The following is a 26305-nucleotide window of genomic DNA, read 5'->3' as shown; positions in this document are numbered from 1 at the left end:
ATTAAAATATATCCTAATTTCCACACTACTAACACAATTCTGCAACCAGTTTGTTACATAAAAAGTAAAGTTACAATTTGTAACATAGCTCAAGAATTGCAATTTATCTCCTTATATATTTAAAATTCTATTTGCCCACCACATCCCTTCCTCCCGACTTGATAACAGGTGGTGATGCAATTGAGCAAAATTGTTACTTTTGCAAAGCAGTAAAGTGAGTACAAAAGATACAGAGATTAACAACTGTAGTCCCTGACTCCAGAATTGATGTGAAATAAGCCTGAGATAGATAAACATAGTGTCAGAGGAGTAATGTGTGAGAAATGAAAGAGAAAAGTTCTAGGAATAGAAAAGACAGGGAGCGTCCAAGTAATTTGAGTAGAGTGGAGCTTTTTGTGTTGGGGAGAGTTGTAATGGATGAAGATGGAAGAAAGGATGTCGGCACAGAACGCAGCAGCCCTGACAGCAAAGAACCCCAGGCCTTCAGGGAGCCATCTGTTACTTTGTTGGAACAGCTCCGAGGCCCCTGTACTTATCTGCCTCAACCTTTGCAGCTGCTCTAAGGTTTCCCACACATCAAGTCTAGTGTCCCCTAGACCTGCATTTTTAAGGGCGAATGGGATCTCCTCTCTCTTGCGTTTCATCCTTGTACAACTTTGTGGGGAAGCTATCAAGCCTCTTGTTAACTTAGATGTGGCACCAAAGCCTCCATCACATAAGCAGCATCCATGGCTGGCTGAGTTTTCTGTGTCACTTAACTACCCATCGGTTTGAGGTCTACTTGAGAAGAGTGACATTTCTTTACTCCAGCAAAACTTTTTTGAGGAAGTTTCATAGAACTTGCCCTCTGGGGAGATCAATTCCTGACCTGCTAGCTCTGTCAGAGCCCGGAGGGGGAGACACGCATGGAAAACGCAACGGTGGTCCACAGTGGTGACAGTCACCAAGCTGTCCACACACAGTCACTGCCACAGGGATCAGTGCCCTGTGTGTGAGGAGGTGGTGCGCTGGGAAGGAGACTACCTTCTTCCCAACAAGGCTGAGTATATAGAAGTGACAGATACAGAATCGTTGAATTGCAGTATTGCTCCCATTCTACTAAAAACCAACCAGTCTCACAGCCAAACTGGGAGGTGGTGAGCCTGCCGTTGGCACAGGACTTAATGTCTGAGCTGACAGACCCTGCAGACCCTTCTCAGCACCCCCTGCAGGAAGTGGGGCTGCAGGATAACAGTGGGGTAGCTCAAGCCCAACACCCACGTGGAATACTGTAAGAGTTCTGCCCCCCCACCCCACAGACCTGTTCTGCCCACTGGGGATGCTCACAGACCCCAGACTCTGAGCAGAATGGTGAACGGAGACCACAGTTGCTCCCCAGTCTGGTCCAGAGGCCTCGAGGGGAGCTCAGAGCTTACATTAGGATGGATTTCAGTTTACTGGTTTGCAAGGGCCGCCTCATGAAATTCTCATAATAAACCAAGGAGTCATAGGATATCAGTCTAAGTCTTTGCTGGTTTATTCTCAGGGAAGCAGTAGAAAACGAGCATCCATAAAGTTGATCAGTGATGACTGATCCACTGTGACCGTCAGCAGGACTCTGGCTGTTTCCTGACTTGGCTGGGCTGCACTTGTACTCACACCACACCCTCCTGCATGTGCTCACCGTTGGGCATGGTCAAGCCACGTGGGTCCATCAGTGCCCAATGGAAGCCATCACTGCTCACATCTGTGGGAGGTGCACATTCCTCTGGCCCAATTCAAACAGGGACATCTCTCCCCTGATTTCCAATGAGGGCACTTAATCTGAACATCAAAAAAGCATGTGTGTCCTGAGACATAGTGTGTCCCTTGGTAAGAGATGACGGTGCCTTTTCTGTCATTTAAAACACATTCCCATATGTATTTCCATTGAAATAAAAAATCCTCTTCCTGTTGGGATGGACTTCATAATTCAGAATATTTGTGAAATTTACTGGATGGTTTTCACATATAAATGCAGTTCAGCCATGGACGCAGTCACTCATCAGGAACAAATGTCAATGTGAAAACATCATGTCTTAACTGAACAAACATCTTTACTGAAGAGTATCCATTTAAAAAACACCAACGTATTTGAATAACTGACTTTCAGTGATTGCTTCTGCAGCCCCCAAATCCCTTAGCCAAAGACTCTGTATTTCAATTTTAGAATTTTGGGGACTGCAGAGAGGCACACATTGCGATTCATACACTAATTCACACCGATGGCAAGCACAGCGAAGCTTGTGGACACTTGCCCAACCTCATGTGGGTTTTCAGTAATAAGCTATGATGCATCTTCCTCTCGGGGGTCGGGGTTTTCTTTTTTCTTTCTTTTTCTTTTTTTTTTTTTTTTTTTTTTTTTTTTTGGAATTTGGAATTAAAGATGAAAGAGCGTTGACATGTATTAGTAGACAAAGTTGGCACAGATAGCAGATAGACCCAGATGAACGTTAAAAAAAAGGAGAACAGAGAGAGCATTCACCAAACGTAAAGGCCAGAGAATAAGTGATTTCAGGACTTTATAAAAGGAGAAGTAGGCCTCCTGGGAAGAAAGCAGATGCCGGGTCTTTCCTCCTGGGGAAGGCTGATGGCAGTGAGGTCCCCAGCCAGGGAGGCCACAGTGGGTAAGGTGCACAGTAGCCAGAACAGGGCAGCAGCCTCTCATGGGGTTGAGCCTTGACACAGCACGCTGAGCAGGTGCCCTGCAACATGGCTTTCCATGACTTAGAAACATCTTCAGATCCAGTGAGAACATGCGTTTAAGAGGAAGGGGTATCCGATGCAGAAAGAAAGAAAAACTCAGAGATGTATAAATACAGTGTGGGGGGCAGAATGGTCCCAGTGAGGTCTGGGCCCGTGTCTGGAACCTGTATGTTCCTTTCCATGGCAGAGGGGACACTGCACATGTGAATAACATCAGAAAGACTGTCCTGGATGACCCATGTAGATGCTGTCTAACCACGTGAACCCTTGAAGTAGAGAACTTTCTCCAGCTGAAAGCAGAAGAGGAAATCAAAGAAATGCAACAGAAGAACGAGAATGCAGAGAGGTTTGAAGGGGAGAGAGACTCGCCCAGGGCTGCTGGAGTGAGCCACAGAAAAAGCACTGGATGTGCAAACCCCTAGGAGCCAAGGTGGCCCCAGGAGTCAAGGTTTCAGCCCTACACCCGCAGGGACATGAGTGGATGTGATCAGGAGAGTCAGCAGGGCCAGCCTGCTTGCAAGGCTGGCCTGTTCCAGACCCCAATGAGAAGAGTGGGTCGCTGTGCCTAATGTTTGTGCAAACGGTGTGCCCCAGTAAACACCTGGGTGCTGAGTCTCCACTGTGCTTCATTAGAGACGCATAGTAGGCAGCATTTCACGTGGGCTGTTGTAATCATTGTTGGGGGAACTCAGCATGTTTTGTGCGACTCTACTGGTAGCAGACTGTGGAAGCTTGAGCCTGGTTTCCTCCAGACCTCCCTCCGTGCACCTAAGCCTATGCCTCTGCTCATGTTGCTCTGTATTCTTCTGCTGTAACAAGTCATAGCTGCGAGTGTGACTACACACTGTCCTGTGGGTCCTCCGGGGAATCATGGAACCTGAGGACAGTCCAGGGGATCCCCAGATACCGTGGAGGAGAAGTCTTCCCCAGAGTCTCCAGGAACAAGCAATGCAGCCTTGCCAACACCCTGGGCAGAGGACCCAGCCACATCTGCAGACTTCAAACCCACAGACACTGACATAACTCTGTCCTGTAGCAGGCCATTAAGGGTATGGTGATTTGTCATAGCAGCAATAGGAAGCTAAAAAAGTGACAATGTGATGAATGCATAAATTACTTTCACTGAAAAAGAGTGTAAATATTTCAAAGATTTTTTTTTTCTTAAATCTTAAATTCACCCTCAAGTTCATGTCAGCGATTCATATCTAAAACAACCACCTGAAGAATGGGTAGAGCCTCTGGTAAGGTATGTGGTTTATTAAAAGACCAGCTGATTCTGTGAGAGGCTGGAGAGCAGCCAAGTCAGCCTGACCTGTACAAAGAAACTGTAAGTATAACAGTCATAATTATCCACTGGTGAGATTCACCACCACCCAAGTCAGTAGTGTCCAGCCAGACCCACTGAAGCTGTGGTGATGGATTCAGAAAATACAGGGACTTTCCTTTCCTAAAGGAGCTCAAAATATAGGAAGGAGAAATAGCCACGAGTGAGTTTCAAGGACAGCTGAGCTGAGACGAAGGGCTACAGAGAAGGGCAGAGCAGGGAGCTCAAGGAAGGCAACCAGCCAGAAGGCAGACTCCACTCACTCTTTAACTCAGTAAACGTTTCCCAACTTTCTGCTCAGTCCCAGGCACCGTGAAGTGTTTGGGCATGCAGGGAGGGAAGGCGGGTCTCTGTTAAGTGGGCTCCGTGGGACTGCGAGGCAGCCACTCCACCAGCCTTCACAGCGTGACTGACAGGACAGGGGTTCACATGAGTCCTCACCTGCATAGTCTAGGATTTTATCTATTTATTTTTTTGAATCTTGTAGAAGCTTTTATTTCAGTGATCAAAAGAATGCAGTAAATTGAATCTATACTGACTAACATTAGACATGCACCTCTACCTGAAACTGCTAACAGTTCTTGACAGGCCTAAATCTTTATAACTTATTTAGGCATATCTTTTAATTTCTTGGGCCCTAATACACAGGGTAAGTTAACTTCTTCCTTGTGGCAGTTTAGTAATGAGAATTATGTTCACTGGCTAGATTCCTTTATAACTAAAGGCCTCTGGACACTGAGGCTGCCTGTACTACCTCGATCACAGTATAAGGAAGGGAGATAATTTAGAAAGCTGAATTGTATGAACATTCCATAATTACTTTTCCCCAGCACTAATGGTAAAAACACTAGATAAGGAGGTCTACAGTTAAGTACCAAGTAATTCTTCCCCCACTGCTGCCCTTTCTCAGAGACACAAAGATGTACATCAGTCCGCCCAGAAATGAGCACTGAATCCACACAAATGACAGATTATATCCATGTGGTCCCACCATCAACTTATAGAAAGCAGTTCCACTACACAAATTATAGGAAGCAGTTAATGGGACTTTGAGAAAAACATTGTCCACATACAGTAATATGCATCTAGTAAAGTTTTCCATTCATCTATCTATTGTTTTCACAAGATTAACATTAAAAAAAACAAATACACATATGACCCCCAACCCCCAACACACAAAATTGGTCTTTGTTCATTCTCAGATGACAGGATGTCCCAAGAGTAACAAGAGTGGGAGCCTTTTTTTCAACCACTCTTCATTTCTTGAACTACCTTCCTTTTCCAAAAAGATAATGCTAAAATCAGTCAGAAAGGCTTTCTGAGAAAACTGCCTTGGATTTCTGGGGCTGTTCCAGTCAATTGAACTGGCTTGTATCAATGAAGCGCTCAACGCAGTTCACAAAACAGGCCTCAGCCCGACTTTCCAACTTTGGCCCAGGCTTGTCCATGCACTTCTCCCAACAAAGTTCCGTCATCTGGTGCACCACCTGCTGGAAGCACTGTTTCTGAGTCTCCACCTCGATGAAATGCTGCAGCTGCGGGTCCACGGAGGCCAAACCCGCCGCAGAAGAAGATGAGGAGGAATCCATCGTAGCACAGCCACGCGTGCAGAGATGAACTCCATCAACTCACCAACCTTCACGTCTAGTCTAGAATGAATAAGGCCACTATTCTTGACACGACTGCCCCGAGCGCCTGACTGGCAGCTCTTCCATATGGTCCCTCCAACTTGTTTAACTGAAAGTCAAGAATTTTCAGGTTCCCAATCATTTATTGGGATGGGAGGGCAAAAATAAAAACCTTAATTAATACAACTAAAAATAAGCATGCCTTAACTATTAGTCACTTAATTTTAAAAATCAATATTTAGTTTTCTTTATATGAGTCAATGCTTCATTAAGCTTTAACTTTTATTCTTTTTTAAATGTATTGGGGTGATAATGGTTAGTAAAATTATATGGGTTTCAAGTATACAATTCTATAATACATCATCTATATATTACATTGTGTGTTCACAACCCAGTTAGTTCTCACCATATATTTGACCCCCTTTTCCCTCTTCTACCACCGCCTGACCCCCTTACCCTCTGGTCACCACTAAACTGTTGCTTGTGTCTATGAGTTTTTGTTTCTATTTGTTTTAATTAATGTTTATCTTAACCCTGGACTTTGTGTTCTTAGAATTAGCTCAGCATTAAGATCTCCTTCTGATCATACACATGCAACTGCTTGCTGGGAATGTTAAGTCAGACGGCCCTACAGACACAGACAAATTCCCTCCCGTTTTGTTTTTTAATCTAGTGTTAGACAACTAACTAGCTCTTCTTGATTCAATCTACATCAACATTTACTGATGAATTATTAAGAGTTCCGGAGATAAACAATTAAATAGACCACAATCTATTAAATTATAATAAGCAACAGGGTTATAAGAAAATTCAAATGAGGGCAGGTTGATACCCAACAAATATCATTTTGTTGTCTGTGTTAGGAAGACATGCAATGTGCTAGGAAGTAATGACTTTTTAGCTGATACTTTTCCTCTTACCATGGCAATTAAGAAAAAAATTTTTTAAAAGTTACACAATAGACTTAATTAAATGGAAGCTAAACTGTATTTTTTTATTGTGGTAAAGTACACCTAACATAAAATTTACCATTTTAGCCATTTTAACTGTCCAGTTCTGTGGCATTAACAATCACATTGTTGTGCTACCATCACCACCATCCATCTCCAGAACTTTGCATCTTCCCAAACTGAATCTCTGTCCCCATTAAACACTGACTCTCAGTCCCCTTCCCACAGCCCTTGGCAATCATCTAAACCACTTTGAATAACAAGAACAAAGTAGTTTCATATCTACCTGGCCAATCCTCAGGCCACACCCCCTCCATTAGCACCCCACCCCCACCACACTACTGCAAACACTACACAGATGCTCGCACGCAGCACTGTACTCTGAGAGCTTCTCATTCAGAGCAGACTGTGATTTACAGGTATAAAATGGTAGCTACATAAGTGATTACAAATATTTTAATATTCAAAAAGTTAAGCAAACAAAATTTAAATCTTTTAAGAGAAGCATGGATATGCAACCAAAAGCAGGAACTATGTCACTGATGCAAAGTACAGTTGACCCTTGAATAAAGTGGAGGTTAGGGGCGCCGATCCCACTCCAACTCAAAAACCCACATATAACTTTGGATTCCCCAGAAACTATAGTTATGTCCTGGTATCCACGAGGAATTGGTTACAGGACCCTCAGGGACACCCACACCCACAGATGCTCAGTCCACTATGTAAAACGGTACCTGTCCACCCAGTCTGCCCTCCACATCCACAGACCCAACCACGGATCGGAAACAATACAGGTATTTATTGGGTCAGCTGTCATTTAAAGCAGTGATGACTGCCGAGGATCCCAGAGATCTAGGGCCCATGAATTACAAGGGGCCACACGGTGCCCGAGGTCCTGGGGGGCAGCACTTGTGTCCTTCATCACATCCTCCACAGGGACACTCTCCACTACATGTATTTTTAAATGTTCGGGTTTTCCCAAAATCTCACATAACCAGAGGACATAGAAGAATGAATTTACTTTATTAAACAATGCTGAGGCAATTCAAACTACTGTGTTACTGAACAAAAATAAAGTAGGTTTTGTGTGACTTATTTATTCCCTAGACGGTTTAAAGGAATAATGGGAAGACTTTCCCATATTTCAATAAGTTACTAATTGTTTTACTTATTTCATAAATTATACATGGAGAACGTGTTTTAAAATGTTGTATGTCTTACATTCACTCGAAAACATTTTCAAGCAATTTAGGATGCTCCATTTCTATATATGATCTGATAGGTTTGCTGCAACATGCACTAATTGACATAGTTCATACGGTGACAGACTGCTTTTCAGTAAAGAAACATACCGAGAGACTTTCTTCTCGCCGATATTGCTTCCAGTTCCTCCCACTGTCACTGAACATCAGAAGGTAGCTGGTCACCCAGTCGGAGCTCCCGTATCCTCCCTGGGTGGCCACAGCTGTGACCTCCATTCTCTCTCCAAGGTCAATCTGCAGCCACTGGTATTTATTTGATACAAGTGGGGTCCAGCCACCAGCTCCTTTTTGTGGAAACAGAAACAAGAAAAAATGGTAAGGAGAAAGAAAAATTTTAAATCTATATTAGCTTATAAGAATGTGAACATAAGGGAAACTTGTACAAAGCATAGTTTCAAACTCTGGAATATCTAACCCCTCATAATTACACACACACACACCCACACACAATGAGAACACAGACTGAGTATAAATGGATGAAGCCTACACTAAATGCTTTAGTTTTTAGCTCCTAACTCCTGACTCCCTGAGGGTCCAGGGTCCCACAACTACATGAAGTCCTTAATGCGACAGGTGGACACCACACATCATGCCATCACATCAGTGCTTGGAAGTCATATTTTTACTGACCTTCATTCATGACTTCCCTTTGTTGGATGGACACAAAGGAAATACTCAGACCATGGAGGGACTAGAAAACCTTAATTCTGGATTCCTGACATTAGGAAGCACAGTGCTGAGTGCTGGGCTAACAGAGCTGTTACGGCATTCCCCTATGCTCACGGTACTGACAGACTCGGAGAGAAGTACACAGTTCTAGGAACAACTCCAAGAGCAATGTGGTAGGGGCGGAGGTGAAGGGGGTTTCTGTGCAGGGACAGAGCATTCTGAGAGGGCAGTAGGGAGGGAGAGAGCTTGGATCCAGTGGATGAGAAGTAGTTCCTCGGGGATTCAAGACAACAGGTGCAGAGGAGAAACCTGTGCTTTGTGAGATACAGCAGAATGAAGGGCATCTGAGGATGTATCGCTGATATATTTTGTTCTTCCAGTGTAATAAAAACATGAGTGTTGAATTTAGACTTAGATTTATCAACTTGAATTGTCTAATTTTAAATTAATATAAAATATGAAAATTGGGAACTAAATTTGACAAGCATTCTGAACCTGATATTTTGATAATTAGCCATATCTAGAAAACAATAGTGTTTTGGAAACAATCCCTAATATGACAAAATTAGCTTTAAAAAACATTCCCCCCACTATTCTGACACTTAACTTGAAGCTCTGCTAACAAGGTCTGACACTTCTGATAACATTGGTTATCTTCTCATTTGGAGCCATTCCTGACACCCATGCCCTGTTTACTAAAGCCATTAGGACTGAGCGCAGTGGGGCGTCTATGTCAGGAAGTGTGTGACTGGATTACCAGATGGCTCACGGGAAAGGGGAGTGGGCACTCACACCGGGACACGGAAACATCACTTGGAGGTGGCACATCTGCTTCCTCTGTTAACAGCACAACCTTTAGTAAAATCTAAAGCTTACAAGTTACTTAGAACCCAAATTCTTTCCAAGATTTCCTCATTTTCTGCATTAAATCTCTGTGCGAATACTCAACATTTTCCTTTCAGTGTACCATAAGCAGAGTATCTATTCCTTTGATCCAGAATCTTAAGTGCGCTGCAATTTTGGTTGTTCTGTAATTCATTTTTTAACTTCACATTTTGAAATAATTCCAGATTTACAGAAGAATTGCAAGGGTGGTATAGAGAATTCCCAACTACCTTTTATCCAGTTTCCCTGTTCTTAACATTTTACATTACCACAGTACAGTTATCAAAACTAAGATATTAATTCTGGTACAATATTAAAGAAATGACAGACTCTATTTTGATTTCTCCAGCTTTTCCATTAACACCCTTTTCTGTTCCAGGATCCTACATTTCATTTAGTCACTGTGTCTCCTTAGAGTCCTCCAACCTGTGACAGTTTCTCAGTCTTTCTTTGTCTTAGATGACAATCTTAGCTCTCACCCAACACCTTCCTGCCAACTTCTACTGTTTTGTCCAGGGTCCCATCTAACATTTGATACATGGGAAGTCCTTCTGGGTTCTAGCTGGGCTTGAACTCACAGACCGAGGTAGCATATTACCCTGCACCTGCCCATACTTTATAATTACTGCCCCCCAAAAGTTAAAAAGTAGGTGTTGGCATTTAGCTGATCGTTTGAACTTGAAGGTTCTACATTTGAAATTTTATGAGTCCATTTAAGTCTCTGAGAAATTACTAAATGTCCTGTTTTGGTCCTAGTTGTTAGTATTAAAGTTCTAAAAATATTCTGATACACTTTTTTTGCATTTCACAATCTTTCTCAGCCATTTTTAATTTCTCAAAGCCAGGAGTCAGCATTAACAGGGTACCACCTGTGCACAGGAGCACAGCGGAGTAAAAGGTACCGGTGCATCTCCACCATGTGGCCCTGGGACCAGCCTCTCCCACAGGTGCAGCTAGCTCTCTGCCACCCAGCCTTGAACACCTGTAGGCAATCGACCTGGACCATTTCCCATCCCTCATCTGTGATGAGGAAGTACTACAACTATCTGATCAACTAGGAAATCTGATAAAGTCATGAAATTTCAGAACCCCCTGTGTTATGGGGCAGCTGTGGTAATCCCCAGTCCCCTGCTAGGTGGTGACAGGAGCTGCTGGGCATGCACTAATTTTTCTAACATTTCATAAAATGTCAAATGTACAGACTGGGAAATACACAAACACAACTTAAGGACCGAGAGGGTGCACGAGACAGCTGACCGACTGGTGTGGCGACCATGCCGTGCAAGGGAAAACAGAATGGAACAGAGCACACTGACAATGTTAGAAGCAGGGGTTGGAGCAGAGCTGCTCAACAAGCCAGCAGTGAAGACCGTGGTTCTTAAACTGGTCAGCTTGTGCTGCTAAATGCCTCTGATCTTTTGTAAACTCCATGTGGGAACCAACACCCTGAAATAGTGCCAGAGGCTCCTAATTACTGTTTTGGAGTCACCAATATTTAACCCACAAGCAAGGCGCCTGCCCCACCCCAGCGTTTCTGCTTCCCGCACCGTAGACTGTCTTTCTCCTCTGCCACCTGCCTCTCTTCCTCCACAGCCCCTTAGCTGAATAAAGCATCACAATTTACACAAAGGAAAACACCTCCAGAGAGCCCAACTTGCATGGAACCAGGATCCAGAGCCAGGGATGTCACCAAACACAAACTATCCCTCCTGCTCTTAAGGAAAGTGTGACAGGTACCCACTAGCGCAGCAGTGAGAGCACAACAAGCCCTGTGAAGCACCTGGCACTCTCCCCACCATACACTTGTCATGGACCAGCCGCTGCTTCCAGAGGCAAGAGGGCCCGCAGCAGGGTGCTGTACATCTCGGTCATCTCATTACTGAACGGCTGGTGCCTGCCACTTTATACGAGATAAAGGTGAGACAATGACATGCGTGTGTAATGTGCTCAGGACCCTGCCAAAGCCTCACAATTCCTCCCCACACCCAGCCGGCGGGACTGGTGCAGGTCTCTGCTTTGCAGTCACTTTAGTTCTTGTGAGGATATTTTATTCAAGTTTAGCTCCCTCATCATTCTCTACCCCTCTAAGAATACATCCCCGCAGTTATTCAGCATTGTTTGCTCTGGATAACCAGGTTGTCTTTTATACTGATATTGGAAGCTATATCGGAAGGTTTCTGTCTCTAGTTATTGCCGTGTGATTGATCAGCTCAGACACAGACAGTGACACTCCTTTGGGGAGAGAAAAGGCTCAACAGGAAGCTCCCTGCTGGGGCCCTAATTACTCTGGCCACTGATCATGCTGACAATGACCACTGCTCCTGGTGGCCACGTGGCATGCACTGTCATAAAGACTGTTGGCTTTGCGCAGAGACGGAAATTACCCAGAGGTGAAAAGTAACAGAAGCTCATGCCTTATTCAAGTTTCAACGTGTCCCAGAACACAGATACCAAAGGAGCAAAAGTCAAGGGGGTTTATTTGAAGTGAACAGACCCCCACCCATCATGAGAGCATCTACATACCAAGTGACTATATGGCTAAATTGAAACTGTCGTCAAGTGAAGTTTCCCTCCAAGATCGTTATTACATTGTCTCAAATCTCACCTACCGTATTGCCCTGAAAATAAAACCTAACCGGAAAATAAGCCCTAGTGTGATTTTTCAGGATGCTTGTAATATAAGCCCTACTCCAAAAATAAGCCCCAGTTAAGACCGTCAGCTAGCCAGACAGACGCCTTTAGTACGTCCGTTGCAACACATGACAGACGTATTGAATTATAAAATAATATTAATATATAATTAAATATAAATAAATATTATTGACATTAGTACTTAAAATAAATGACAATATAAATTATAATTATTTGTAAATACCCAAGCGGACGCCTTTGGACATGAGGTAAACACCTATGTAAACAGATGAACTTGAGACTTATTGCCAAATGACCAATCGGAGTACAGACACAACACACGAATAACGTGCGCACTTGATAATGAACGGACGTGGTTGAGTCTAATATGAATCTTCATAATTCAGTACATCATGTGCTGTAACGGACGTACTTATTGCACTCATGTGAAATAGAGAAACATTTTCTGAATTTTGGTGCCTGCAATTTTTCATCCCTTTTGTGTGGACCATCATTCTTAACTGTCATCATTTTTGTTGCCACACCTGTCTCGTAAGTCTTCAATTAACACTTGATTTAATGGTAGATTTAAAGGGAATAATATTCTCACCCCCAGACAAGTGCAAAAAGAAAGAGCTATTCTACCAAGTACAAGAAAGGAATTGTGGAGGGTTCCCGGAGCAAGAATCTTAAGGCTTTCTGCAAAGAGGAGAAGTTGGATCTCCGAATGGTCCGAAAATGGTGAGCAGAGTACGGTAACCTCAGTCAACAGGTGATCGAGGAAATGCTGAGAAGCGCAAGTGTGGATCAGGTCAGCAACCATTACTTTCTGAGCTGGAAGACATCACCTGTGAATGGATTGCTGACAGGAGAGCAAAGGCTTTGGTTGTGCACAGGGCTGATATGCAAGCATTTGCCCTTGCAATGGCACCACAGTTAGAAATATCCCCAGAAGAATTCAAAGCATCACAACACTAGCTGGATGGCTTCCTTCAGCTATATGAACTGTCTCTAAGAACATCAAAACACTGGTCAAGCTGGAAGATACTGAAGTTATTAAACGTGCACTTGCATTCAAGTCCTTTGTTATGGCATCGACTTTTCTAAATACCAACTCTCCAACATGATTGCTATGGATGAAACTGCAGTGTTTATGGGCCAAGGATCTCAAACAACAATTGATCAGAGGGGTGCTTCGTCAATCTACATTTCCTCCACTGGTACGAAAGTGAACGTGTTACCTGTACTTTGGCAATTCTTCTGGATGGAAAGAAAGCCCCACCTCCTATCACCACTAAGGGCAAGAAAGATAAGGTTGAACGTGTTTCAGGCATTTATGTTCTTGAATCCAAAAAAGCCTGGTGCACACAAGCAGTTATAAGGCAGTGGGTCTATTTCATGCTGCCACTTGTTCTGCAAGGTGGCCAAAGAGGTCTGCTAGTCTGGGATTCAGCCAGCACTCACCACCCTAAAGACATGAAGAACTTCCTTGGAGAGAGAATAATAGATCAAATAATGATTCCCACAGGAATGACTGCCTATCTCCAGACTCTCGATATTGCAATGAACAATCCATTCAAGGACCATTTGCGCATGGAAATCAATGACTACATTGAAAATAGAATGGAGAGAAGTCAGCGTGGAAACTTTGTGAAGCTTAGCCTGCAAGAGGTGGTGACTTGGGTGAAGAATTCATGGGATAAAATCACTGACAGCTGTGTTGCCAATGCACTACGAGCAGGCTACACGGACAGGAAGTGCTCATTTAAGGAGAGCTCTGTTGCTGGACATGAGAGATTGGGGCCAATGGTTCTACAGGAACTGGAGGCGCAAGAAATTCAAGCCGGAATTTGGGGTTTGGAGAGTTATGATGACGTTCCAGAAGAAGATGACATGACTGTATTTGAATAAATGTAGATTTTTGTACATGAATAAATGTAGATTGTTGCACATGAAAAAATAAGACATCCTCTGAAAATAAGCCCTAATGCGTCTTTTGGAACAAAAATTAATATAAGACCCAGTCTTATTTTTGGGGAAATGTGGTAGCTATGTGTCTTTCTTTCCTCACTCACAGGCGTCTTAATTCGCAGAAGAGTCATTAAAAGTTCTAGGTGGGGCCCAGAACTTCTGAGTGGGAAGAAGGTGAGGGAATCAGGAGCCCATCCTGCTTTCCTCCTGAAAGATGACAAGTGTCCCCAAGGAAGAGGAGCTGGTGGGTGAGGTGGGGCTCTGTGGACGTCCTCCCCTCACTGACCTCTGGGCTTGCCATGCTGAAACTTTTGTTAGACCCTGCTTATGTTGATGAGGGGAATTTAAATATTTGCTTCAGCTCTGATTTCTTAGGAGGTAATTCCAGCTGTCTACATATAGTATTTCTGGCTCTCAGGTTGTAGAAAAGGCAGAAACCCTGCCTGAGAACGGCCAGACAAGCTCTGGTTCCCCTTGGCTGTGCTTCCTTGCACCTGCCGGCAGCCTGAGCAAGGAGGAGGGCAGCCTCCCACAAAGTGCATCCACAGGAAAAAGTCACACATGGCTGCCTGATTATACACAGGACTCCTGTCCAAAATGTCCAAAACGGCTTTATAAATTAACAACTCAAAAATAAATAAATAATACGTATATCCTGATCAATTTGAGATTCACATTAAATGCCAGTGACACTGACGGAAAAAAAAGCACCTTGTGACCAGTCACGGGTAACTCCCTAAAGATCTGTGTGCAGTGTCCCCAGGAATAAGTTCAAGTTCAAAGCACTGACATTCACTATTGCAGCTCTTTCTTCATCATGTAAACAAAAATCTATTGATCCCATGTGATTTGCTTTGCTTTTCCCACATACACTCGTGACCAAGTTTTAAAGGAACATATAGTAGAGGCAGTCAGATCTGAGTTGATCTGAGGTTTTTCAGCTCTCATTTGTTTGAAGTTCTGCATTGACAAATATGAGAGATGACTGCTAATTTCTCACTTTAGAAATAAAACAAAAATTGCCCCGAGAGCCTATAAACATTCTGAACAGGTAGTCAATACCTGATTCATGCCTGAATAAAATGTGTGACTGAGCTTATCTGTTCATATCCCATAAAATCGCCATGTTTATGAGGAGTGCGGCTCCAGGATCTGGTCTCATTTTATGGACGCATCACTGTGCATCGGGCAGAGGCAGCCTGGGTTATTGAGAACACCTACCTCGCGGGTCATCTCAAGGCCAGTCAGAACAGCAGCATCTCCCTCTGATGTGTACAGATGGGGGGCGGGGCCAGGCTGCCTGGGAAGGAACCCATCACTCCTCCCACCAGTGCTCCACTGCTGTTCTTCAGGCAACACCTCCTTTGTTTGTTTGTTTTTAATATAGTACTGTGTAGAATCATGTCAGGAAAAGCAAGGGTGAGATGCTCAGAGATAAAACCATCAAAACTAAATTATCTATCCATTTATGATTACTCAGTCAGCCAAAACCCTCTAGAGGAAAAAATTCCATTGATGGTAACATTTACATTTTCTTTAATGACGTTATGTAGCTTAATTCATTACAATTTGTAAGCACACTATGAGAGCCTTGGATAAAAAGAGGCATGTACAGATTACCTATTATACAAAATACAGTATTATAATGTGAATGTAAAAAGGATGAGGTCTCAGCATCATAAAATGTAATAGGCCACTTCTGGGCCTAAGTTGCCAGGACAAAACCATCTGGTGCTCTTTTCCCCCTTGGCATGGTGACCCAGAATCCCTCAGGCCATCAAGTGGGACAGAGGAGTTAGCTGCAATCTGACTAGATCTGACAGAAGGTCACCTTGGCAAGGACAAATTAAACCTATCATCCCGGTTACAGCCTGAGCTCAAGCTAGAAATCAAATGAGATGCAGTCAGACTTCAAGAAGGCAGGAAGTGACATGTGACAGATTCCATAAGGGACAATGACCTGTCCTCTAGGAATATAGCCTGACCAAGAGGTCTACCCCCCACAGGCTTCAGGAGCAGATGCCAAGTAACCCACAGGGTTAAGAAATAACAAATTACCCTCTCAGCAGATGGCAGTTAACTGAGATCAAACACGGGAGCCCTGCCACCAACCAGCACCTGGAGCCACGAGCCCATCCCACACACCCAAATACTGTGTCTGAAAGAAGGCGGAAAAACACAAAGAAATCTGAGCATCCCTGGAAGGTACTCACCCATCCAAAAGAGGCTACTGTATGCTACTGTATCTGAAAAGGACTGAGTATCACCTTATTCTGGGGTAATTCTATAATTTGGGCTACTTGATAGACAAAAATAACTGACAATACTGTCTCCCTGAAGGTTGCTGGCACCACTGAAAACATGCTGGGTTTGTCCTGGTTGGTCTCACCCAGCACCTCAAGCTCCACAGTGGGAACATGAAGACTCTGGAGCTGGCAAAGGGCCGTGGGAGAATCCAAGCAGACGGGCTATGTGCGGCGTTCCCTGAGATGACCGCACGGCAGCATCTGCACCACCCAGTCCCCCCACATGCCACAATCGTGCCTTTACCCGAGCTGTGGTTAACAAAGCTCCATGGCCACCAAGCTCCATGCTCTGTGCGACAGTGCACAGCCATGTTTCACGTGCATGCTATGAAGATGGCCTGTCCACGGCTCTCAGGGCCTGGATGCATCTGTAGGATCATTTAGTTAAAAAAAATCAGAACAAATGGTGGCTGAAAAACAGGACATGTACTGGCTCTAGTAGATCTAAAAACTTTTAGGAAAGACAGACAAACAGAATGTAAAATCTGAAGTCCAGAGGCGAAGATTTCCCAGTACATTCTTAGGCCTTTATAAAAATCTGGTTTGCAAGCTCTTCATTGTGATTTGAATTGCTCTAGTGTTTGGTTAAACTGGCCAGTTCTATCAGACTCGTAGACTATGAATAAAAGATAAGAATATACAAAAACTATGATTTTGTTAAAAACAGGAGTGAAAAGTTCACTATTATAAGACTTGCATCAAACATTTTGATGTAATATTCTGATTTATATCAGGAGTTCAAGTACTGTTAGATATCTAAAATTATTATTTACTCTTTCAATACATTTTGTTAGCATTTCTCTGTTAAAAACCAGTGAATTTTATATCATATCCTATTTGGGATATTGTCCCATACTATAAAAAAACATTTAAGTATCTGATAGCCATACTAAGTTCAAATCAGTTTTATTTTGCTAAAACCTACAGTAGTAACTTGTACTAGTAATTGTAGTTCCTACATTGAGATATTGAATCTTAATGCTGAGAATAATTTCTAAAATACTCAGCCATTAGTTGCATTAGAGTATTAGACACAACCTTTCCTGGCTGCACCACCAGATAACAGTCTGTGTTTTGAGGAAATACACTCAATGTCTCGACCAGGGAAAGGTGGAGAACCACAGACAGAAAAGAAAATGTCCAATCAGTTCAGCTTGTATCCATCTACTTTCTGTCTGCAATAAACAATACAGCATTCTGAAATGTCTTTTTTGATAAAATTAAAGCAATCTCATTTTGATAAAGTTAAAGCAATCTCATCAGTACCTCATTTGTACTGATGAGGTAACTCGCCACATTGGAGTCATGATTTTTAGCATCTGCTAAATGAATAGAGTGGTCCTTCTCTCTGAGAATGATAACTTACACAAGCATTTTGAGGAACAAAAAAGAGGACAAAATGCATGGATGCTTCTTCCTAGTCAATTTCAAGTACCTTCTGGCAAGACCACACATCTCACCACCACGCTTGCACTTACAGATCACGTGACTGAAGAGAAGATGGTATCGAGAGTTGGAAAAAAACATCTGAAATGCTACTGACTCAGCCTGATGAAGGGTTACCTGGAGGAACAATAATTATAAAAATGGAAGGCTATTTTCACAAGCAAATTATAGAATGAAAGCCCAACGTGGCTTACTATAAGGCAGCTTTTTGCTTTTGTTTTTTAACTTGTGCCTGGATAAACTTGGAGTAGTTTCTTTAAGATTTTTGAGAAGAGAAAAATTAAGTCAATATTATAGCATGTTCTTACTTAGAATACACAGTCAGATTTTAGCAATCTTAATTTTTTATAAGAAATATTAGGTAACTTGTAATTTTAGGAAATATCAATATTAATGGAGACAAAATTGGCCAATATGAACAGTCAAACCCAATTTTCCAAGATCTTTACATTTTTATCTAATGGCTTCGATTTTCTTGAGCAGGTACTTGAATAAATGAATGTGTCTTTGTTTTACTTCTTAAAATCTATGAGTGACATCGTGGGAACCTCAGACTTCAAAATGAGAACACAAGAAGAACCAGGCTGGAGATTTCAAAAAGTAAGTCTGGGAGCACTTTGTCCTATGTTGCGCGATGATAGTAACCCGCTAGTTAATCATCTCCACAGCAAACGGTGCTTCCATTAGGGAGCTCCCGGAAACACTGACAAACCTGTGGTGACACTCTCAGGATACAGTTCCTCTCCTCTTGGGCTCTGAGTGCCCCTGGGAACGCCTGGAGCTCCCCCAACTTCTCTACTCATCCCTCTCATGGACCTCATTCTATTTATCACAAAGTCTTTTGTAATAAATGTTTCGCTATTTTGAATAAATTAATAGTAAACAAAAATACATATATAAAATGCGTAAGTAAAAAATAAATACATAAAATAGAAAACATGAAATGTACAATAAATTCTAATTAATATTTGCCGTGTGTTGAATTAGTGAAGTATTTTAAAATCACAAAATACCTTTAATTTTGAATTATTTGGCTTCTGGGATATAGTAGCTCTAATTTACACACACACACACACACACACACACACACACACACACACACCAGAAATTACATATAGACTATTCTCTTAGTACCTTTATATATCAGGTAGCTGCAGTGATCAGCTTTATTATATACTATACATAACCCTCTTCGTGGAAGCTGTGATAATCTGAGACATGTCTAATTCTTATTAAAAATTTTGGAAGCTTGATGACTTCTGGGCAAAATCAGAAACTAGAAAGGTAAAACAGATCACCTTCTTTAAAACCTCCAAATATGATAACACAGAACAAGGAAATTTTAACTGTATAATCAGGTAGTCTAACATAATTTTCATCACTAGATCACACACATAATTTGCATAAAAGGTAAAACTACTGTATATCATCACCGCTGTTATAACCATCCACAGTTTGCATTATAATACTCTCAACTCCAGCGAACTGATATGTTCTCCAGCATTTATAAAGGCAAAGGAAATCCCAGGACAGACTCTGGGCTGTTGGCTTTTAACAGAACATACACATAGACGATCCTTCAGAAGGAATACTGATAAATTGTGCCATCTGAATCAGGCTTTAGAAATGGGCATAAAACCACGTGGTAATAACCAGGAATACTTAGCAAAATGCACATCGTATGCAATCAGAGTAGCAATAGTCATAAAAAACCTCATCGGTTAATTGCCACTCTCTTAAAAAAAAAAGAATTAATTGTAATTTACAAAGAAAGTGGTCCGAATACAGAACCTAAGCTTTATACTTACCGTTTTATGACTGTTTACCATATTCTGAATAATTAATTTTTTAAATTAAGTGTAATAGAAATAAGTTAATCTTAAACTTCGGAATTTTTCCTCCTGATATTTATAAACTTCGTAGTGTCATCATACTGACAGCACTGGAGGCCAGAATCATAAGGATATTCTGAACGTGAAATTGGAAACACAATACAAGCCCCATGTGCTTCTTTAAACTAATTAAATACAGTGCTTATTTAGTTTTTACAATCCTTGGGCAACCACTGGAAAGTTTAGATATTAAGCTGATATTATAGTAACCACTAGACCAAAAATAGTTAATTTGATAATTACTAATTGAAATCAGGCTTCAATGAGAAGATATTTTTATGGGGTGCTAAAAATGATCATGAATAATGCTTAGAGGAGTAAATAAATATCAGGCCATAAAATGCTCCTACAAGGTAAAAGGCCACAAGAGTGGACAATTAATGGACATGCTCTCCCTCCAAGCTCACTGAATTTTGTCACTTGTTCTTACTCTTGCCTACTAATCTATTTGATCACTTACTAGGCTCCCCACTTGATTTTTTTAAGGGCACAGTAAAATTCAAGCTCTCCTTAAACTCTGATCTGAGAAATATCAAATTAAGGGAGAAAAACACTCATTTCCATAGTAACATAAGCAGAATTTACAACAGTGAATTTACATGGGACATGGTTAATTTTAAATTTTACTTTCTGAATTAATCTTTCATAGAAAAGTAATCTATCCCTTAAAAAGGTAGTGAAACATTCGAGAGTTAAGTGTATGTACATAATCACTCTTTTGCCTCACTTCCTCCCAAGCCACATCCTGGGATGGAGTTTTTCCATCATATCCCAGGTACCCTCAGAGCTCACAGATGCAATCAGTGGCATGTTTGGTTTCCCGCCAGTGGCTATGACACTGGCTGATTCATCTGCTGTTTCAGTTATTCATGGACAGCACATTTGACCAGTCACACTTCCAGAACCTGTTCTAAAACTAAATAGGGAGAATAAAATTGGAAACCATCTAACTCCAGTAACTCCCTTCTGATTTGAATCTCACTTATGATCATTTGCTGACAATCAGTAGGGAAGGAAGATATCAAAACAATAAAAAATTGGTAATAAACAAGAAGAAAGCAAGCCAATAATACGATGAACCTACTTTCTTCAATTTCATTAAACTCAGTATTAACCAAGAATATTAACTAAGAATGAAAACAATTCTCTCTGAGAGAGAATCATGGTTGATTAACAAGGAAACAGTGGCAGGCTCACCATCTCTGCGATTGAGACTTGCAAACCCAGGCCCGTGGCTGCTGGACAGCTCTGAGGAGCTGCTGAAGGACGCGCGAGGCAAGGAGGATGCCAGCGGAGTATCACAGTCATCTGTGGGGAAAATCCATGTTCCGGTTAACACACTGCTCAAAACGTTCCTGCCCTCTTCTCTTCCTCCCTTCCTCTCTTCCTCCCTCCCTTTCCCTTCCCACCTTCCCTTCTGTCTTTCCTTCTTTTCTTTCTTTTTAGTGAACATGCTAGGAAATGCTAGGACCTGTAGTAAACATCAGTTTTGATGACAGGTGTGCTAGTAATGGTTGAACAACAGGATTTTCAGAAAGATAAAAACCCGCATTGGTAGTATTTGCCGCTTTCCATGCAAATACTCCTACCATGGCCAATTCAATGCTATCAACACATCACTGACGGTGGAGTTGGAAAGAGATATGCACACATCACATTACACAGTATTTCCACCATGCAGATACGAGGTATGTAATAAATAACCTCAACAGCATAGATGATCGTGAGATGCCATAAAATAAAGTAGGAAGTGGTGAGTTTTGAGGATTTATTACTTTTGTTTTTTGATTTATTTAACTATAAGCTTATATAATTTAATTGTTAATAATGACTGTATTTTAACAATTTGATTGCAAAACTCATGAAAAGTTAATGATTGGTTCTTGCTAGCTGCTAAAACTTGGTTCCAGCACACTGCTCCTCAATGGGGAAATACTAAAACTATTTCTTTTAAAACCAGGAAGAACACTTTAATAGGCATCACTGCTTCTTTTGAACATTGCACTAGAAGTCTTATTAGTACCTAAGAAAAAGTTTTTAAATTAACCACAGAAAAAACAGCAACTGTCATAATTTCCACATGATATGATTGACTAGGCAGAAAATCCAAAAGTCATTGGCTAGCTTAATAGCTCAACATCCAAAATCTGATTGTATTTTAAACTCTATCCATAGTTAGAAAATAAATAGAATAGCAAACAGTAACAACACATATAAAGTACTAAGAATGAATCTCATAAAATTATACAAGACATTTATGGGAATTATTATAAAAATTGTGTTGTACTGAGACATTACAGAAAAACTGTATAAATGAAGACTATAATAATCGCAAATAGGGAGACTCAATATTTTCAAGGTATCATTTTTTCCTAGTTAGATGTAAAGATTCTTTAGAAGTCCAATCTAATCAAAAAAGCCCAGGAGGTTTTTCTTTTCTTTTTCTTTTTTATTTAAAATTTATTGGGGTGACAATGGTTAGTAAAGTTACATCGGTTTCAAGTGTAAAATTCTGTATTATATCATCTATACATCACACTGTGTGTTCACCACCCAGTCAGTTCTCCTTCCATCACCATATACTTGATCCCGTTTACCCTCATCTACCACCCTTCTCCCCCTTTACCCTCTGGTAATCACTAAACTATTGTCTGTGTCTATGAGTTTCTGTTTTTTTTAATTTGTCTTGTTCCTTTGTTACTTTCAGTTTTAAGGCACAGAGTAGCAGACTGAATCAAAAAACTAAACCCAACCATGTGATGCCTCCACGAGACACCTGTCAGCTACAAGGACAAATACAGACTCAAAGTGAAAGGGTGGAAATTGATACTCCAAGCAAATGGTATCCAGAGAAAATCAGGTGTAGCCATAATGATATCAGATGAAACAGACTTCAGGGTGAAAAGGTAAAAAGAGACAAAAATGGACGTTTCATAATGGTAAAGGGGACTATACAACAAGAAGACATAACAGTCATCAATATTTATGCCCCCAATCAGGAAGCACTGAAATATACAAAGCAACTACTAACAGAACTAAAGGGAGAAATTGACCAAAACACAATTAAACTAGGGGACCTAAAAACATCATTGACAGCTATGAATAGACCATCCAAACAGAAGATAAATAAATATCAGTCCTAAATGACACATTAGATGAAATGGACATAATTGACATTTATAGAGCACTTCATCCTAGAACATCAAACTATACATTCTTTTCTAGTGTACATGGAACATTCTAAAGGATAGACCATATATTGGAACATATAATGTACGTCCCAATATATTTGCTCCTCAGCAAATTTAAGAAGACTGAAATCATACAAGCATATTCTCTGATCACAAGGCTTTGAAATTGGATATCAATTGCAAAAAGAAAGCAGGAAACACCCCAAATATGTGGAGATTAAACAACATACTTTTGAAGAACAACTGGGTCAAAGAAGAAATAAGAGGAGTGATAAAAAGATACATAGAAACAAATGAGAAGGAAAATATATCCTACCAAAATTATTGGGATGCAGTGAAAGCAGTAATAAGAGGGAAATTTATTACAGGCCTATCTCAAGAAAGAAGAAAAATCCCAGATAAACGACCTCAGGTTACACCTTAAAGAACTAGAAAAAGAAGAACAAATGCAACCCAAAGTCAGCAGAAGGAAGGAAATAATAAAAATCACAGCAAAACTAAGTGAAATAGAGAGCAAAAAGACAATAGAAAAAATGAATGTGACAAAGAGCTGGTTCTTTGAAAAGATTAACAAAATTGACAAACCCTTGGCTAGACTCACTAATTAAAAACAGAGAAGACACTAATTAACAAAATCAGAAACGAAAAAAGGGAAGTTATCACAGACACCTCAGAAATACAAAGGATCATCCAAGAATACTATGAAGGACTATATGCCACCAAATTCAATAACCTAGAAGAAATGGACAAGTTCTTAGAAACATATAGCCTTCCAAGGCTGAACCATGAAGAACTGGAAAATCTAAACAGACTGATCACCAGTAATGAAATTGAATCAGTCATCCAAAACCTTCCCAAAAGCAAAAGTCCGGGACCAGATGGCTTCACTAGTGAATTCTACCAAACCTTCAAAGAGGATCTAATACCAATCCTGGTCAAACTATTCCAAAAAATTAAAGAAGAGACAGTACTCCCTAACTCATTTTATGAGGCCAACATTACCCTGATACCAAAACCTGGTAAGGACATCACAAAAAAAGAAAACTACAGACCAATATCTCTGATGAATACCGATGCAAAAATCCTAAATAAAATTCTAGCAAATCGAATACAACAATGCATTAAAAAGATTATTCATCACGACCAAGAGGGGTTCATCCCCGGGGCACAAGGATGGTTCAACATACGCAAATCCATCAATGTGATACATCACATAAACAAAATAAAGGACAAAAATCATATGATTATATCAATTGATGCAGAAAAAGCATTTGACAAGATACAACATCCATTTATGATTAAAACACTTAATAAAATAGGTATAGAAGGAAAATACCTTAACATAATAAAGGCCACATATGACAAGCCCTCTGCGAATCTCATAATCAATGGTGAAAAACTGAAACCCTTTGCTCTACATTCAGGAACACGACAAGGCTGTTCCCTATCACCTCTGCTTTGCAACATAGTGTTGGAAGTCCTTGCCAGAGCAATCAGGCAACAGAAAGAAATAAAAGGCATCCAAATTGGGAATGAAGAAGTTAAATTATCACTCTTTGCAGATGACATGATGCTATATATAGAAAACCCTAAAGACTCCACCAAAAAGCTATTAGAGAACAATCAACGAATATAGTAAAGTGGCTGGATACAAAATCAACGTACAAAAGTCCATTGCTTTCCTATATACTAACAATGAAATTTCAGAAAAAGAAATACACAAAATAATTCCTTTTGCAATTGCAGCAAAAAGAATAAAAAAGCTAGGAATAAACTTAACCAAGGATGTGAAAGACCTATATGCTGAAAACTATAAGACATTTTTGAAAGAAATTGAAGAAGACACAAAGAAATGGAAAGATATTCCGTGCTCATGGATTGGAAGAATTAACATAGTTAAAATGGCCATATTACCCAAAGCAATATACAGATTCAATGCAATTCCCAACAAAATCCCAATGGCATTTTTTAAAGAAATAAAACAAAAAATCATCAGATTTGTTTGGAACCACAAAAGACCCCGAATAGCCAAAGCAATCCTAAGAGAAAAGAACAATAATGGAGGTATCACACTTCCTGACTTTGGCTTGTACTACAGGGCTACAATAATCAAAACAGCATGGTATTGGCAGAAAAACAGAGACATAGACCAATGCAATAGAATTGAGAACCCAGAAATAAAACCACATAAATATGGACAGATAATTTTTGACAAAGAAGCAAAAAACATACAACGGAGGAAAGACAGCCTCTTCAATAAATGGTGCTGGGAGAATTGGATAACCACGTGCAAAAGAATGAAACTGTACTGCTATTTGTCACCATGTACCAAAATTAATTCAAAATGGATCAAAGACTTAAGCATACGGCCTGACACAATAAACTGCATAGAAGAAAACATAGGTACTAAACTTATGGACCTTGGGTTCAAAGAGCATTTTATGAATTTGACTCCAAAGGCAATGGAAGTAAAAGCTAAAATAAACGAATGGGACTATATGAAACTTCAAAGCTTCTGCACGGCAAAAGAAACCATCGACAAAATAAAGAGGCAACCAACTGAATGGGAGAAGATTTTTGTAAACAGTGCCTCCGATAAGGGGCTAATATCGAGAATATACAAGGAACTCATGCAACTCAACAACAAAAAAACAAACAACCCAATTGAAAAATGGGCAGAGGACCTGAAGAGACGTTTCTCCAAAGAGGACATACAAATGGCAAATAGACATATGAAAAAATGGTCAACAATGAGATATCACCTCACCCCAGTCAGAATGGCTATCATCAACAAGACAAATAGTAACAAGTGTTGGAGAGGCTGTGGACAAAAAGGAACCCTCATACACTGTTGGTGGGAATGCAGACTGGTGCAGCCGTTATGGAAGGCAGTGTGGTGGTTCCTCAAAAAATTATGGATAGAATTACCATATGACTCAGCAATTCCTCTCCTGGGTATCTACCCCAAAAATCTGAAAACATTTATACATAAAGACACGTGTGCTCCAATGTTCACTGCAGCTTTGTTTGCGGTGGCCAAGACATGGAAACAACCAAAATGACCTTCGATAGATGAATGGATAAAGAAGTTGTGGTATACATACACAATGGAATACTATTCGGCGGTAAGAAAAGATGATATAGGAACATTTGTGACAACATGAATGGATCTTGAGAGTGTAATGTTGAGCGAAATAAGTCAGACAGAAAAAGCAGAGAACCATGTGATTTCACTGATATGTGGTATATAAACCAAAAACAACAAAAGAACAAGACAAACAAATGAGAAACAGAAACTCATAGACACAGACAATAGTTTAGTGGTTACCAGAGGGTAAGGGGGGGTGGGTGGTGGGGGGTGGGAGATGAGGGTAAGGGGGATCAAATATATGGTGATGGAAGGAGAACTGACTCTGGGTGATGAAC

At 40.9% G+C, this 26305-nt stretch overlaps 1 protein-coding gene and 1 pseudogene across 2 annotated transcripts in view; both read right to left on the bottom strand.

The window, feature by feature from the left end:
- The window catches only part of LOC109437996 (contactin-associated protein-like 3), a 193858-nt gene that overhangs the window by 145054 nt on the left and 22499 nt on the right, over positions 1 to 26305 (bottom strand). For both annotated transcript variants that reach the window (XM_019717553.3, XM_019717554.3), the window contains exons 2-3: positions 20886 to 20996; positions 7979 to 8172 (exon numbers count right to left, since the gene is read on the bottom strand). In XM_019717553.3, the coding sequence (XP_019573112.3) occupies positions 7979 to 8172; positions 20886 to 20996 (305 nt within the window). The remainder of the gene's footprint in view (positions 1 to 7978; positions 8173 to 20885; positions 20997 to 26305) is intronic.
- Positions 1260 to 5777, bottom strand: LOC141571094 (mitochondrial import inner membrane translocase subunit Tim8 A pseudogene; annotated as a pseudogene).

This window comes from Rhinolophus sinicus, chromosome 16 (genome assembly GCF_057876585.1).
Source record: "Rhinolophus sinicus isolate RSI-liver-muscle chromosome 16, RSI-T2T, whole genome shotgun sequence".
Classification (NCBI taxonomy): domain Eukaryota; kingdom Metazoa; phylum Chordata; class Mammalia; order Chiroptera; family Rhinolophidae; genus Rhinolophus; species Rhinolophus sinicus.
This window is presented reverse-complemented; position numbering and strand designations above follow the sequence as displayed.